This window comes from Somniosus microcephalus, chromosome 16 (assembly GCF_052327205.1).
Source record: "Somniosus microcephalus isolate GS21.2 chromosome 16, FLI_Smic_1.0, whole genome shotgun sequence".
Classification (NCBI taxonomy): domain Eukaryota; kingdom Metazoa; phylum Chordata; class Chondrichthyes; order Squaliformes; family Somniosidae; genus Somniosus; species Somniosus microcephalus.
Window position 1 is genome coordinate 36530482 of NC_141002.1, and position 15919 is coordinate 36546400.

General features: G+C 43.5%; 1 protein-coding gene across 2 annotated transcripts in view; it reads left to right on the forward strand.

Moving 5' to 3' along the window:
- Positions 1–15919, forward strand: part of LOC147106071 (beta-parvin) — a 71614-nt gene that overhangs the window by 44058 nt on the left and 11637 nt on the right. For both annotated transcript variants that reach the window (XM_086008810.1, XM_086008811.1), the window contains exons 7-10: positions 739–797; positions 3268–3287; positions 8942–9003; positions 12253–12321. In XM_086008810.1, the coding sequence (XP_085864936.1) occupies positions 739–797; positions 3268–3287; positions 8942–9003; positions 12253–12321 (210 nt within the window). The remainder of the gene's footprint in view (positions 1–738; positions 798–3267; positions 3288–8941; positions 9004–12252; positions 12322–15919) is intronic.

Consider the following 15919-nt stretch of genomic DNA (forward strand, 5'->3'; position numbering starts at 1 on the left):
GGAATGTTAGTTACCACGGCAGGATAAGAAGGAATGTTAGTTACCACGGCAGGATTTTGGTGCCTGGGCTTATAAGACAAGGCCCTATGGCAGAGGTTAATACTGATAAGTGGCTCTCTTTTCCCCCCCCCCCCCCCCCCCTCCTTTTCTGCCATTTCTTCACCTCAAATTGTTGACTCCTTGCTGGGGTACAGTTCCATGGGTGCCCTTTGGTACTTCACCTAAGTGCCATTCTTCAATGAGGCAAGACAATGAGTCTTGTCTAGCTGTTTAACACTGGAGGCATCACATCTGAAGTCAACTCTGCCTTCGCCCAATACATCCAGCAGGGGTTGCTGGATAGTGATCAGGAATAAGTACTGTGCCAGCCCAGGATGCTAAGGCCAATTATAATACTCCTAATTCCTCACCCATTCTCCCCCCCCCCGGCCCCCCAAAAACCAGGCTGTAATCACCTAACTCGTCATAGACTGGTGATTGAACCTGATAATTTCCTGGATAGCACAGCTTAAAGACCTTGTTATAGAGTTAAATGGAACATTTTAAATTTACACAGGAAGATTTCCTCTTTTCACTATTTGTACTGAAATTGTGTAATTGCATTTATAATTTGATTACAACCTGCGCACAGGAAACCTCTGTCAATTTGATTATGGTATAGAAATGTGGTGCAGTTGTAAAAGGTTAAGTTGATTTAGCTTCTGGTTGGCTGAATTTGTAAAAAGAATTCTGTTACAGAAGCGGGAGGGCATACTTCAAACGTCACATATTACAGAAGAGTTTACCAGCACAACAGAGTAAGTTGGACTTTTATTCCATTTGTCCCAAATGTGAATCAAATACATAGAGTAGTTAAGAAAGAAAAATAAATAAAAGTGCACCATTATCTCCAGGAGTTTAATTTGTTTAAAACTTAGGCTTATTTTGTATTCTTGAAAACATCCCAAAACTGAAGAAATAGCATTTTAAGGGGATTTAGGCACTCTCAATATTTCTCCTGTCCACTGCAAATGACCATTTCCACAGAAAAGCCCACGTCCTGTGTGAACCAAAATGTAATCTTACACAAGAAGTAACCTGGGAGGTAGCGTGCTCTGAGTGAACAACTGGTTGATATGTACATTGGAAACCGCTACTCTGATCCTCTTTGAGGGATAGATAACACAGACTGTATATCTCAGGCTAAAATTGCTAAACAGGTTTATTAAGAAATAAAGTTAGAAGCAAAAGTCAAACAGCAAATATACAAATAATAATTAACTTACAAATTTGGTTATAAACAGCTGGAAATTATGGGTGTTCTCTGTCGAACACTTTTACTTTGGACTAATGCATGTGATGCAAAGTTTTAAAGGATTGAATTCCTGTGAAGTTCCTTGTTAACTTCTGTCTGCATAATTTTACAGCAATATTGACAAATTGGGAAAAAGCTCCAGTATTTATTTCTCTGTCAGGTAGGCTTTGAGTGGGCTGTCAATCAACAGCATCAAACATGCCAGCTCAAAACGCCTGCTGCAACAGACTCCCACCCCTGGTGGGTCAGTAATCCCTAACAGTTAACAGTCTCCTTCTGGCAGCCTGATCAAGTTTTTAAGCTGTTATGATCTGGATAGAGATCACGTGAACCTGTTAGTCTGTTATCTGTTAATGAATTAATGGCCAAATCGAACAGCCTAGCTTGTTTGTGCAGGCAATCTTGTCTCACATTCTCGTATAAACAGTAAGGCGAGAAGGCTTTCACCTCCTGTATCTTGTTTAGGGCCATGCATTTTTTTCCCCATCAAGAGATCAGTGATAGAAAAAGGAACTCGTTTACACTATTTACGTAGATAGATTTGAGCTGGAGATGGTGGAAATCCAGGTCCAAATAATATGTGCACTCCATCTGGGCTGACTATTTCTAGCCATGCAGTAAACAAATTAAAGTGGTCATGACATTGAACAGGCAAAAATTTCCATTAAAATATTTAAAATGTTAAGTATTATGATAGATCAGAGATCGGTCTCTTTTCCAGTCATAGGAAAGTCTTGTGAGAGAGGGGTAACTTTTTGTTTGAAGGACAACCCCCCCCGCCCCCCACCAAGTCTTTCTTCAAAAGATATTACACAGATGAATTTTACCTGTTCATAAATCTATCTAATTTTCTGACATCATGAAGATTTCCTGTTTTGGGCATCCTTCCCATCTCAGCCACTGTGTGATGTCAGTTATATGGATGGCCTGCATGTACGCTGAAGTGACTGCATTCATTTTAACAAGGGCTGGCCTGTTGAACTGGCCTGGGAGCCAATCCAGAACTGTCCAACTCCAGAAGAGAACACTATTTGCTGCCAATGAGTGGACTCAGTGCTCTGTATGAGCTCCCAGATCCCACTGAAGCAAATGCAGCCGCTTTAGGACACTTGCAGACCATTTCAATAACTTATACCATGAAGTATTCCCAGATCCGGTACATTATCTCTGATGCAGAGTAGAGCTCCCTGTACCCTGCTTCAGATATAAACATATATCTGCCTCGCCTGTGTGACCGTTCCAATTTCCTTACCAACAGTCTGTGTGGTTTGCTCCAATGAGACTGCCAAATAATACTCGGATATGATCAGTCTGTGCTGTGGACCTGTGCTCTCAAGGAATTGAACTAATTACACTTGGGGCCCTTGCAGCTAGAAAACATCCTATCAATCTGGGCTAGATTGAAATATGGGATCCGGAAGTGATGGGGACAGCTGTATTATGGGAGCGGATGGCCAAGATATGAGTATGGGTGTGAAACATCGTCTTTGCATAATTAGGAGCGCTAAAATTAGAATCTACTTTATCGCGGTATCATTTTCACAGAAAATCTCTTCAATAACCCTGGTGCAGCATTGTTCTGTCCCTTTCCCTGTCGCATGATGTAGAAACATACAGGAAGTAAAAAAACAAACTAGTTATTTTTAAGAAAGATGCTTCCAATATATGATGCTGGCAATGTATAATCCATTCTCGGGGTTGGGGCTGTATACGCAACTCTAGTATTTTTCTGAGGTTAAAGATCTCATCTAAACTCCTCTAGTATGTTACAACTGGAACCACTCTCCCAATTGTCATTTATTTTCTATATAATACTGTACAATGTCAAATACTATAAAATTAGACACATCAGCTCTGTCCTACTCGGGAATATTTAAAAGTCTACCAGAATTCTGGTATGAATGAGAGATGATCTAACAATTTGTTTATTTGGTGCTAATTCTTAACTGGTCTGTTGTAATTATATATTGCAGGATGATGATGGGGAGGTTTGGTAAGTAAAAAGCTAAATGAGTTCACAGTCTTTGTTGCACCAAAAACTAAAAAGGGCCAAATAGTTTGTTATTCTGTTGATTTTTAGTGCATGGTGCCATTGTGCCCTTACTGGGAAGGCATTCCTTCCATACATTGGGGTTGGAGACAAGGTGTGCACTAACACTCAAATCAAAGAGCTACATGAGGAATCCTTGCTAGGGTGATAGGTGGGACGCCTTAAAAAAGCTGACATATCTTGCTACAGGAACAGCCTGGCTGGAGGTCTATCATAGAGACACTGTATGGTGCTACCAAAGCCTAGTAGCACAGTTTAAGCATGTGTAGAGCATCCATGAAGAATGTACCACTAGCTGTATGCAAGCTAGACCATAATGAGTTCATGGGGTTCAGCTACCAGGCCTCTTGCAATATGTGTGATGCTTTTGATACTCTGAAGATTGCTTTTTCTAAATTTTGGAGTTTTCGCTTTAATTATTAAGGTTTTGATTCATTTATTTATTCTTTTTTTCCATTTCAAAACTAATTACTGAACAAAAGGAAGCTCTCCTAATGACATAGTGGAGAAATGCAATGGGTATTTTGGTACTGAGCCATATGGGTCAGGATGGCCCCAGTGTTAATTCCTGCTCTGTGCTGAACACCTGGAGTACTGTGTACACTTCTGGTCTCCGTACCTAACGAAAGATATACTTGCCTTGGAGGGGGTGAAACGAAGGTTCACTAGATTGTTTCCTGGGATTGTTGTCCTATGAGGAGAGATTGAGTAGAATGGGCCTATTCTCTCGAAACATGTAAGATACAGAGGGGGATTGATGTTGAGAGGCTGTTTCCCTTGGCTGGAGAGTCTAGAACTAGGGGTCTTAGTCTCAGGATACCGGGTAGGCCATTTAGGACTGAGATGAGAAATTTCTTCACTCAGAGGATTGTGAATCTTTGGAATTGTCTACCCCAGAGGGATGTGAATGCTCAATTGTGGAGTATATTCAAGGCTGAGTTCGATAGATTTTTGAAGGGAATCAAGGGATATGAGAATCGGGCGGGAACATAGTTAAGAAACATAAGAAATAGGAGCAAGAGTAGGCCATTTGGCCCTTCGAGCTTGCTCCGCCATTCAGTAAGATCATGGCTCATCTTCTACCTCCTCCACTTTCCTGAACTATCCCCATATCCCTTGATCCCTTAATATTCAAAAGTCTATCGATCTCTATCTTGAATATACTCAAAAGACTGAGCCTCCACACCTACCGGGTTAGAGAATTCGAAAGATTCACCACCCTCTGAGTGAAGAAATTTCTCCTCATCTCAGTCCTAAATAGCCGACCCCTTATTCTGAGACTGTGACCTGTAGTTCTAGATTCCCCAGCCAGGGGAAACATCCTCCCTGCATCTACCGTGTCAAGTCCTGTAAGAATGTTGTATGTTTCAATGAGATCACCTCTCATTCTTCTAAACTCGAGAGAATACAGGCCTAGTCTACTCAATCTGTCCTCATAGGACAAACCCCCCATCCCAGGAACCAGTCTGGTGAACCTTCGTTGCACCCCCTCTATGGCAAGTATATCCTTCCTTAGTACACAATACTCTAGGTGATGTTCTCACCAGGGCCCTATATAATTGCAGTAAATCGTCTTTACTCTTATACTCAAATCCTCTTGTAATAAAGGCCAACATACCATTTGCTTTCCTAATTGCTAGCTGTACCTGCATGTTAACACCAACATTTCCCAATCTCACCATTTAAAAAATACTCTGCTTTTCTATTTTTCCTACCAAAGTGGATAACTTCACATTTCTCCACATTATATTCCCATTTGCCATGTTCTTGCCCACTCACTTAGCTTGTCTATATCCCCTTGAAGCCTCCTTTGTATCCTCCTCACAACTTACATTCCCACCCAGCTTTGTATCATCAGCAAACTTGGATATATTACATTTGGTCCCCTCATCCAATCATTGATGTAGATTGTGAATAGCTGAGGCCCAAGCACTGATCCTTGCGGTACCCCACTAGTTACAGCCTGCCAACCCGAAAATGACCCGTTTATTCCTACTCTCTGTTTTCTGTCCGTTAACCAATCCTCAATCCATGCTAGTATATTACCCCCAATCCCATGAGCCCTAATTTTGTTTAATAACCTCTTGTGTGGCACCTTATCGAATGCCTTCTGAAAATCCAAATACACCACATCCATTGGTTCCCCCTTGTCTATTCTGCTAGTTACAACCTCAAAAATCTCTCGGATTTGTCAAACAGGATTTCCCTTTTCATAAATCCGTGTTGACTCTGCCCAATCCTATTATTATTTTCCAAGTGCCCTGTTACCACGTCCTTAATAATAGATTCTAGCATTTTCCCTACTACTGTCAGGCTAATTGGTCTGTAGTTCCCCGTTTTCTCTCTCCCTCCTTTCTTAAATAGTGGGGTTACATTTGCTACCTTCCAATCTGCGGGAACCATTCCAGAATCTATGGAATTTTGGAAAATGGCAACCAATGCATCCACTATCTCTATAGCCACCTCTTTCAAAACCCTAGGATGGAGGCCATCAGATCCAGGGAATTTATCAGCTTTCAGTCCCATTAATCTCTCCAGTACTACTTTTTTACTAATACTAAATTCTTTCAGTTCCTCATTCTCACTAGACCCTTGGTTCTCCACTATTTCCGGGAAGGTTTTCGGGTAGTCTTCCATGAAGACAGACACAAAGTATTTGTTTAATTTCACTACCATTTCCTTATTCCCCATTATAATTTCTCTTGACTCAGCCTGTAAGGGACCCACATTTACTTTCGCTAATCTTTTCCTTTTTACATACCTATAGAAGCTTTTAGTCTGTTTTTATGTCTCTCGTTGGTTAGCCCTCATATTCTATTTTCCTTTTCTTTATCAATTCTTGGTCCTCCTTTGCTGAATTCTAAAATCCTCGCAGTCCTCAAGCTTACTATTTTTGGCAACATTATAAGCCTATTCCTTTGGCCTAATACTATCTTTAACTTCTTGTTCGCCACGGTTGGACCACTTTTCCTGTGGGGTTTTTGTGCCTTAAAGGAATGTATATTTGTTGTAAATTATGTAATAATTCTTTAAATGCTAGCCATTGCTCGTCCACTGTCATACCTTTTAATGTAGTTTCCCAATCTACCTTAGCCAATTCACCCCTCATACCTACATAGTTTGCTTTGTTTAGATTTAAGACCCTAGTTTCGGTTTAACGAAGTCACTTTCAAACTCCGTATAAAATTCTATCATATTATGGTCACTCTTCCCTAAAGACCCCTTTACTACAAGGTTATTAATTTCTCGTTGCACAATACTAGATCTAAAATAGCCTGTTCCCTAGTTGGTCCCTCAACATACTGATCTAGAAAACTATCTTGTATACATTCCAAGAATTCATCCTCCACACTATTACTGCAAATTTGGTTTGCCCAGTCTATATGTAGATTAAAGTTCCCCATAATTACTGTATTACCCTTGTTACATGTGCCTCTAATTTCCTGATTTATACTCTGCCCTACATTACAACTACTGTTTGGGGGCCTACAAACAACTCCCACCAAAGTTTTCTGCCCCTTGCTGTTCCTTAGCTCCACCCAAACTGATTCTACTTTTTGATTTTCAGAGCTAAGATCCTTTCTCTCCACTGCCTTTATCCCATCCTTTATTATCAGAGCTGCCTCCTCCTTTTCTATCTTGCCTATCCCTTCTAAAAGTTATGTATCCTGGAATATTTAGTTCCCAACCTTGGCCATTTTGCAACCACATCTCCGTTATGGCTATTAGATCAAACTTGTTAATTTCTATCTGCGCTATTAATTAATCTATTTTGTTGCGAATGCTTCGCGCATTCAGATATAGTGCCTTTAGCTTATTTCTATTTTTCCCTGATGTCCCCTCAGTCACTGATGTCTTATTACCTTTGTTAGTCTCTCTGTCCCTTCCTGACCCACTCTGCTTATTTTTACCCAAAACTCTGCTCTAGAGCCTTGACATTTCTCCCACTGCTTTTAAATTTACTCTTTCCTGAATCCTCCCACCCACCCCTTCATTAGTTTAAAGTCCTGTCTACCGCCCTAGTTATTCGGTTCGCCAGGACACTGGTCCCAGCCTGGTTTAAGTGGAGCCCACCCCGACGGAACAGCTCCCTCTTTCCCCAGTACTGGTGCTAGTGCCCCATGAACCGAAACCCCTTCCTCCCACATCACTCTTTCAGCCACGCATTTAAACCTCTAATCTGTTTGTCACTATGCCAATTTGTGCGTGGCTCTGGTAACAATCCAGAGATTATTACTTTTGAGGTTCTGCTTTTTAATTTGGATCCTAGCTCCTCAAACTCCACAGAAAGTGGAGGTGAGGTCGATGATCAGCCATGATCTTATTGAATGGCGGAGCAGGCTCAAGGGGCCGTATGGCCTACTCCTGCTCCTATTTCTTATGTTATTAGTTGACCTCATTTGAGGCAGCGGTGTGACTGCTGCAATTGGCTGTAGCAGCCCTTAGCCAGGGTGCCCACTCTGGATTGCTGTTTAGCGACCCCTGCTGGAAGCTGCATGTATGTGGACTCTGGGTGACAACCGGAGCAGGCTCAATTGTCATACTCTCCGCTTCCTTGCTCTTTATGGTCAACGTTCTCTGTCTAGATTCACACCTAAAGAGCTATTTGGGTGAGACACCGGAGGGATGCCGGGACCTGTGCAGCTATACCACGGTATGAGTCGTTACCCCTGGAAAGGAAGGGAGAAGAAGGGCAGTTAAATTGATATGAAGTCCTTCAATGTCTGCCTGTGCTAGAGTTACTTCCTTCACTGTATTACAGCATAGGCATATGCATTTCTCGTTATCACTACAGTATCTTGGGTATTTTAAAGATAGAAATGCGACAGAATGTTTTCATAAACATACTAGTCCTCTTTTGAAAGGGCCAGAGATACTATTACTAAAAGGAATGAAATGAAATGTTGCTTCCACTGGATGAGCTGGTCATATTTTCTTTATCAGAGGGCAGTCATCCAGCCTATTCTTGTACTGTCCTCAGTGCCACTCTTGAACCAGCAGGTAGGGGATTGAATGAGAACATGCCCAAGGTGACTTACCAGACAATTTTATTTTTTTTACATCTTCTATCCAGTCTCCACTCTGCACCTTCTTCTGATGGTACAGCTCAGATCAGGAACTTGCTGTGTGGTAGAATAATGAGTCGCTCATCCAACCTTTCACAACAACTCCCTCAGTTGTGTAGGAGGTTAATTCCCCACCTCTGAGCCATACAGGCCAAAGAGGTCCCAGGTTTGATTCCCTGTGTTGTGAAGTGAGTTACATTTAGCTGGACCAGTGTGCAGTTTTTTAAATTGGCGACATTTCCCCGGGTTGGGTGGGGGAAGGGGGTGGGGAAGTTGAGAGTTCCAGCTCCTGATCACTATTCAGCAACCCTCATTAAAAATGCACAAGGTGCCAGGTGAAGAAAGATTTGAACTCGGCTTCCAGCTCTCACTGTCAAGATCGCACATGAATAATGGCATTTGGGTGAGATCGCAGAGGGTGCCCAGTGCAGGATCCATACCCCAGTGAGGAAATAAATGCTGAAGAAATTGGACTGAAGTTTCTGAATTACTGTTGGAATATCTGAATTGCATTCTCATTTATTATTTCAGAACGGGATGCATTTGATACACTGTTCGACCATGCACCTGATAAGCTCAGCGTTGTTAAGAAGGTAAATTCCCAAACGGGTTTTAAAATGTCTGAATTTCTGAAATAACACTCTTTATAACTTGCAACAAACTGATGAACAAAATGTGGTGATGTGCAATTTCTAAAGCAGAGGATCAAATATGATGAGTCACTTTTAAGATCAATCATTCTTTCATCGAATAGCATAGAAGGACAAGACGGAGGGTCAGAGGGATCTGGGTGTGCAAGTACACAGATCCCTGAAGGCGGCGGAACAGGTGGATAAGGTGGTAAAAAAGGCATATGGGATACTTGCCTTCATTAGCCGAGGCATTGAATATAAGAGCAAGGAGGTTATGATGGAGCTGTATAAAACACTGGTTAGGCCACAGCTGGAATACTGTGTGCAGTTCTGGTCGCCACACTACAGGAAGGATGTGATCGCGTTAGAGAGGGTGCAGAGGAGGTTCACCAGGATGTTACCAGGGCTGGAGCGCTTCAGCTATGAAGAGAGACTGGGCAGATTGGGTTTGTTTTCCTTGGAGCAGAGGAGGCTGAGGGGGGACATGATTGAGGTGTACAAAATTATGAGGGGCATAGATAGGATGGATGCTGAGGAGCTTTTTCCCTTAGTAGAGGGGTCAATAACTAGGGGGCATAGATTCAAGGTAAAGGGCGGGAGGTTTAGAGGGGATTTGAGAAAGAACTTTTTCACCCAGAGGGTGGTTGGAGTCTGGAACTCACTGCCTGAAAGGGTTGTGGAGGCAGAAACCCTCACAACATTTAAGAAGCATTTGGATGTGCACTTGAAATGCCATAGCATACAAGGCTACGGGCCAAATGCTGGATTATGGGATTAGATTAGACAGGGCTTGATGGCCGGCGCGGACACGATGGGCCGAAGGGCCTCTATCCGTGCTGTATTACTCTCTATGACTCTCTCTCTCTCTCTCTCTCTGACACCATTCAGCCTATTCTAACCAGTGCCAGGTTTTCAACTGGAGCTATCTACCATAATCCCATTAACTTGTCCTTTCTCTGCATCATTTTATATTTCTCCTTTTCAAATACTTGCTAATTCCCTTTGAAATGGTTTTACAGAGTCTCCGTATCAGGTTTTACAGCCACTTAACAACATTCCATGTTCTGATAACCCTTTGTGTGGGAAGAAAATGTTCTAAATGTTCTCTTTGTTCTTCCAGTCATAATCCCCAATCTATGCCCTCTTCTTACTGATTCAGCAGCCAGTGGAAACAGTATTTCACTATTTACCTGCATAACTTTGAAAACCCTGATTTGATCACAAATGACCAAATTTATTGAATTCAATTTCACAAGTTGCCATTGTGGGATTTGAACTCAAGCCCTGGGTTGTTAATCCAGTACCATAACCACAAGACTACCATTACTGGCCAAAGTAACTTGAGCAAAGTTCACTATCTGAATGAAAGTAAACTTTTAAAAGATGTAATATTTTTGTGATTACTCTCCTAATAGTTAGACATGATCGGGCTGATTTTAACTGGATTTGCCACCCGTTATACCCCCTGACCAATTTTCCTTTCCATTGACTATGTCAGCTGCCTCATCGGCGAACGCCGGATTTCAGCAACTGCCAAAAGTTAAAATTGGCCCTTATCCATTACATTCCAACTAGTCCATAATACAAATAAACAATTGGCATAATGCAAATAGGCAATATTATTTATTGAATAGAAGTGTTAGAGAGAGAGTTTGTAGCCATGAAGACCCAATTTGTCATGTGATCTTGAGTGGGCACTTACTGTAGTTTGAGAAAAAGGTTTTAGATGATCAGTGGTGGGGGGCATCATGGTCTAATTTGACCATGTCTAGCAGAAGGTCTCGAAGATGGTCAGGAGTGACAACTTAGACCATTCCTTCTCCTTCCCTCCCTTTCCTGTCTTGGGATGCTCAGGACAACTGTAGTGCTACATTGCTTCAGTTCTAGCTGAGGTCAGCTAACCCAGCGCAGACCAGGGATCAAACCTGAAACTTTTCTGTTCTCTATTGTTTAGTGCCTTACCATTCAGTGAGTTTTACTCACTCAGATATGGAAGGGAGGGGTCCAATTAGTTTATAAAAGCCAGCACATTGCAAGGATCTTACTTGCTGCACCTTGGTGAACAAGTCTGCTTTGTGCCTGCTTTCGAAGCTTATCAGAAATACACTTCAACTTGTAAATATTTTTTATAGGTAGAAGCCTGTTCGAGATTGAGAACATGAAGGGGGTTCATGTACCGTGTCCTTACTCTGGGTAATGCCCCCTTTTAAATGGTGCTTTGAAGAATGTGTCTCATTTATACTAAAGTATGAAATTTGATTCCATTATTTTGAGAAAATGCCATGTTTGACTTTATCATTTTGTGTAAAGTTTGGACAAGTTGTTAAAAAAAAAAAAAAAAAAAAAAAAAAAAAAAACCTTATTTAAGTTTACGTACATTAATGCTTTATGGTAGTTTGCTTCCAGTTGCAATTAGGAGCTAGCTTGTGAGATACCTGAATGGCAATAGATTGGGAGAAGGGGAAGTGCAACGAGACCTGGGTGTCCTTGTGCACCAGTCGCTGAAGGTAGGCATGCAGGTGCAGCAGGCGGTTAAGAAGGCAAATGGTATGTTGGCCTTCGTAGCGAGAGGGTTTGAGTACAGGAACAAGGATGTCTTGCTGCAGTTGTACAGGGCCTTGGTGAGAGCACACCTTGAGTATTGTGTGCAGTTTTGGTCACCTTATCTGAGGAAGGATGTTCTTGCCATGGAAGGAGTTCAGCGAAGATTCACCAGGCTGATACCTGGGATGGCAGGAATGACGTATGAGGAGCGATTGGGCTTGTACTCGCTGGAGTTTAGAAGAATGAGAGGGGATCTCATTGAAACTTATAAAATTCTGACAGGACTGGACAGACTAGATGCAGGAAGGATGTTCCCGATGGTCGGGGAGTCCAGAACCAGGGGTCACAGTCTTAAGGATAAGGGGTAGGCCATTTAGGACAGAAATGAGGAATTTCTTCACCCAGAGAGTGGTGAACCTGTGGAATTCTCCACCACAGAAGGCAGTAGAGGCCAATACATTAAATATATTCAAGAAGGAGTTGGATATATTTTTTTAAGGCTAAAGGGATCAAGGGGTATGGGGAGAAAGCAGGGATGATCGCATTGAATGGCAGAGCAGGCTCGAGGAGCCGAATGGCCTACTCCTGCTCCTATCTTCTATGTTTCTATGTTGATTTGAAAATGAACAGAGCTTTGATTTTTTTTTAATGATTTTGTTTTCCCAGTCACTTATCACATTTGTGAATAAACATCTAAATAAGCTCAACTTGGAGGTGACAGAACTGGAGACACAGGTAGAAATGTTTCAGAAATGTTCTAATTTTTTTGTATAGAATACACATACAGCAGTTGATTACTAGAAAGAGCATTCAGAATGCCCTCACCTCTGATACAGTGCACATTATTTATAGTTCCTTCATGAATCACAGAAAACATTTCTGTTCATAACATGCCTCATCTACCAGAACCTGCAACCTGTGAGCATCATTTGAGAGAAACATGATAAAACAACTCTGTAGCTGAGTCCAAACTTGTAACTCATTGTATGTAGTTTCTTAGTGATTGTGTTGTTGGTAGAGGATAAACAGTGGTGACTGTTGCAATTGTCCATTTCACTTAAAAATTTGAAGAAAAGCCCTGAAAGTGAGGTTAGACACTGTGCTAACTGTAATATAATGTAGCACCATATTCATGAAAAAATGTTTGACAAACTGTTTGAAATGTTGTTCACACACAATCACAATAAGATTGACTAGTAGCTTTTCTCCCACCCCAAAGTCAGAAGTTTGACAACAATTGTGCTAATTTACAGTCACATTGTGTCATGTTTTTTTACTACCAGAGCTACACAAAGGACAAAATCCAGCAAACACAAATCCATCCATCAGGAGTTTTTGTGTCGTGTCTGAAGTCGCATGCTGAAGATTTATGTGGGGCTCTGTATCTGCTTGTGATTGATGCCTATAGTATCATTTCTGATCGATTCAGTCACAAAATGTCCAATCACATTTTTCTCTGCCGCACAGCTGGCATATGAGGCTTTCCTGCATCCCAACTGCTTTTAGTTAAACTGGTAGATTGTAACATTTAACAGTTATCTATATATATAAAGCGGCTCTTCTGTCTGTCTGTCTGTCCGCCTGGTCTCTATGCGTTTGGAAGTTACAGAGCGTACCGACGCGCGCGTCGCCTCAAAAGAAAGCTTGCAATTCCGGACCGGTCATCGGCGTATTTACGTTTCGGCCGGACAAAAATCCCGCCCGCGGTATCCCAAAAACGTTCAGCGTTCCGCTCATTAGCATCTCATTAGCGACCGTGTGACATCGAGGTCTTCCTGCAGTTGAGTGTCGAGTGACTCGACGATTGACCAATCCTACGCTTCGGTGACCTGACCGGTCGACCAATCGGTGCGTGTGTGGGCGGGCCTTATCCTTCTGAACCGAGGTGAGTGGCCGCCATCTTGATTTTTCACGATTTTTCCCCCCACACTTTCTCTGTGTTAGGGAACTAAGGTAAATATTTTAATGATGTGTTAGGGAATTAAATAACAATTTAATGGGGGGGGGAGAGCCTCGGGAAATCGCGCGGGGGGGGGTGGGGGGGGGAGCCTCGGGAAATCGCGGGGGGGGGGGAAGCCTCGGGAAATCGCGGGGGGGGGAGCCTCGGGAAATCGCGCGGGGGGGGGGGGGGGAGAGCCTCGGGAAATCGCGGGGGGGGGGGCAGAGCCTCGGGAAATCGCCGGGGGGGGGGGGGGAGAGCCTCGGGAAATCGCGGGGGGGGGGGGGGAGAGCCTCGGGAAATCGCGGGGGCACGCGAGCCTCTGGAAATCGCGGGGCGCTCGCGCCGGCCGCACTGACCGCGCATGCGCCAGCCGCGAGAGCCCGCTCCCGGCCGCCGCTCAGCATTCCCGCTCTGGCAACGGCACCGGACCTCAGGTAGGCAGGGGGAGGGGCCGGAGAGAGGGACAGAGGGGAGCGGGGGAGGGAGGGACACAGACAGGGGAGGGGGTGGGCGACGGGAGGAGGGGAGGGAGGGGGGTGGGGAGGGGAGCGGGTGGGCGAGGGGAGGGAGGGAGACGGGAGGGAGGGAGGGATAGGACAGGGAGAGGACATGACAGGGAGAGGGGGGACACACAGGGGCAGGGAGACCAAGCGCCCCAAAATTGCCCTCGCAACGCGGGGCTCCCCAGCTAGTATTTTATAAATGACATACTGAAGTGAATGAATCTCATTTTTAAATTGATATCCCCATCTTAAATGGGATCCCCTGTCACAGCTCACCTACCCGTTCACTGCCCCTTGAGGCACCAGATACCAAGTACAGCTTGTCGTTGTCCCTATTCTGCTTCCAGTCAGTCTCTCTACTTCCCTCAGTCTTCCTGCCCGCCAGCCAGCCCCACACACAAAAACTGAAAAGGGTATTGAGGGGGCATCGTAAAAAAAACAAAATTCAGTTTGGCTAGATACTAGGTTCAGGTTAGTAAAAATGGATACAGTTTTGAACCAAATGGTGCTGCATCAGGAACATTTCATGCAAATGTGAAAATCTCTTGCATTTGATCCGGAATGCTAATTTATATGTACTGAATTATCTTCTATTTTATATCTAATCATTTTATATTGCAAAAAAAAGTTACTACCCTTTTCATAAGTTCGATACAGATATGGAAGGCCATTTGGCCTGTTCTAGGTCATCCATCCTGAAAGATGCTATAGTCCCCCTGTCATGACATCCAACTATTAACATAGAAGATAGGAGCAGGAGTAGGCCATTTGGCCCCTCGAGCTTGCTCCGCCATTCAATGCGATCATGGCTGATCATCCAAATTCAGTACCCGGTCCCTGCTTTCTCCCCATACCCCTTGATCCCTTTAGCCTTGAGAAATATATCCAACTCCTTCTTGAACATATTTAATGAATTGGCCTCTACTGCCTTCTGTGGTAGAGCATTCCACAGGTTCACCACTCTCTGGGTGAAGAAATTCCTCCTAATTTCTGTCCTAAATGGCCTACCCCTTAGACTGTGACCCCTGATTCTGAACTCCCTGACCATCGGGAACATTCTTCCTGCATCTAGTCTGTCCAGTCCTGTCAGAATTTTATAAGTTTCAATGAGATCCCCTCTCATTCTTCTAAACTCCAGCGAGTACAAGCCCAATCGATCCAATCTCTCCTCATACGTCATTCCTGCCATCCCAGGTATCAGCCTGGTGAACCTTCGCTGAACTCCTTCCATGGCAAGAACATCCTTCCTCAGGCAAGGCGACCAAAACTGCACACAATACTCAAGATGTGGTCTCACCAAGGCCCTGTACAACTGCAGCAAGACATCCTTGTTCCTGTACTCAAACCCTCTCGCTACGAAGGCCAACATACCATTTGCCTTCTTAACTGCCTGCTGCACCTGCATGCTTACCTTCAGCGATTGGTGCACTAGGACACCCAGGTCTTGTTGCACTTCCCCTTCTCCCAATCTATTGCCATTCAGATAATAACCTGCCTTCCTGTTTTTGCTACCTAAGTGGATAACCTCACATTTATCCACGTTATATTGCATCTGCCATGCTTCTGCCCAATCACCCAACCTGTCCAAATCGGCGATATTACATCTAGTTCCCTTGTCTAATATTAAGTGATTGCAAGGTTTTATGTTATCATCTGTTCTATTCAGAAGTCTCTAACGTGTTGACCACTCATTGTGTGAACTTTCTGACATCAGACTTCAATTGCCTTTCAAAAATAACAACAGAAAATGCTGGAAATACTCAGCAGTCCAGGCAGCATCTGTGGAGAGAGAAACAGTTAACGTTTCAGGTCTGGGACCCTTCATTAGAACTGGAAAAAGCTGGAGATGTAACAGATATTAAGCAGGTGCAGAAACGGGGGGGGGGGG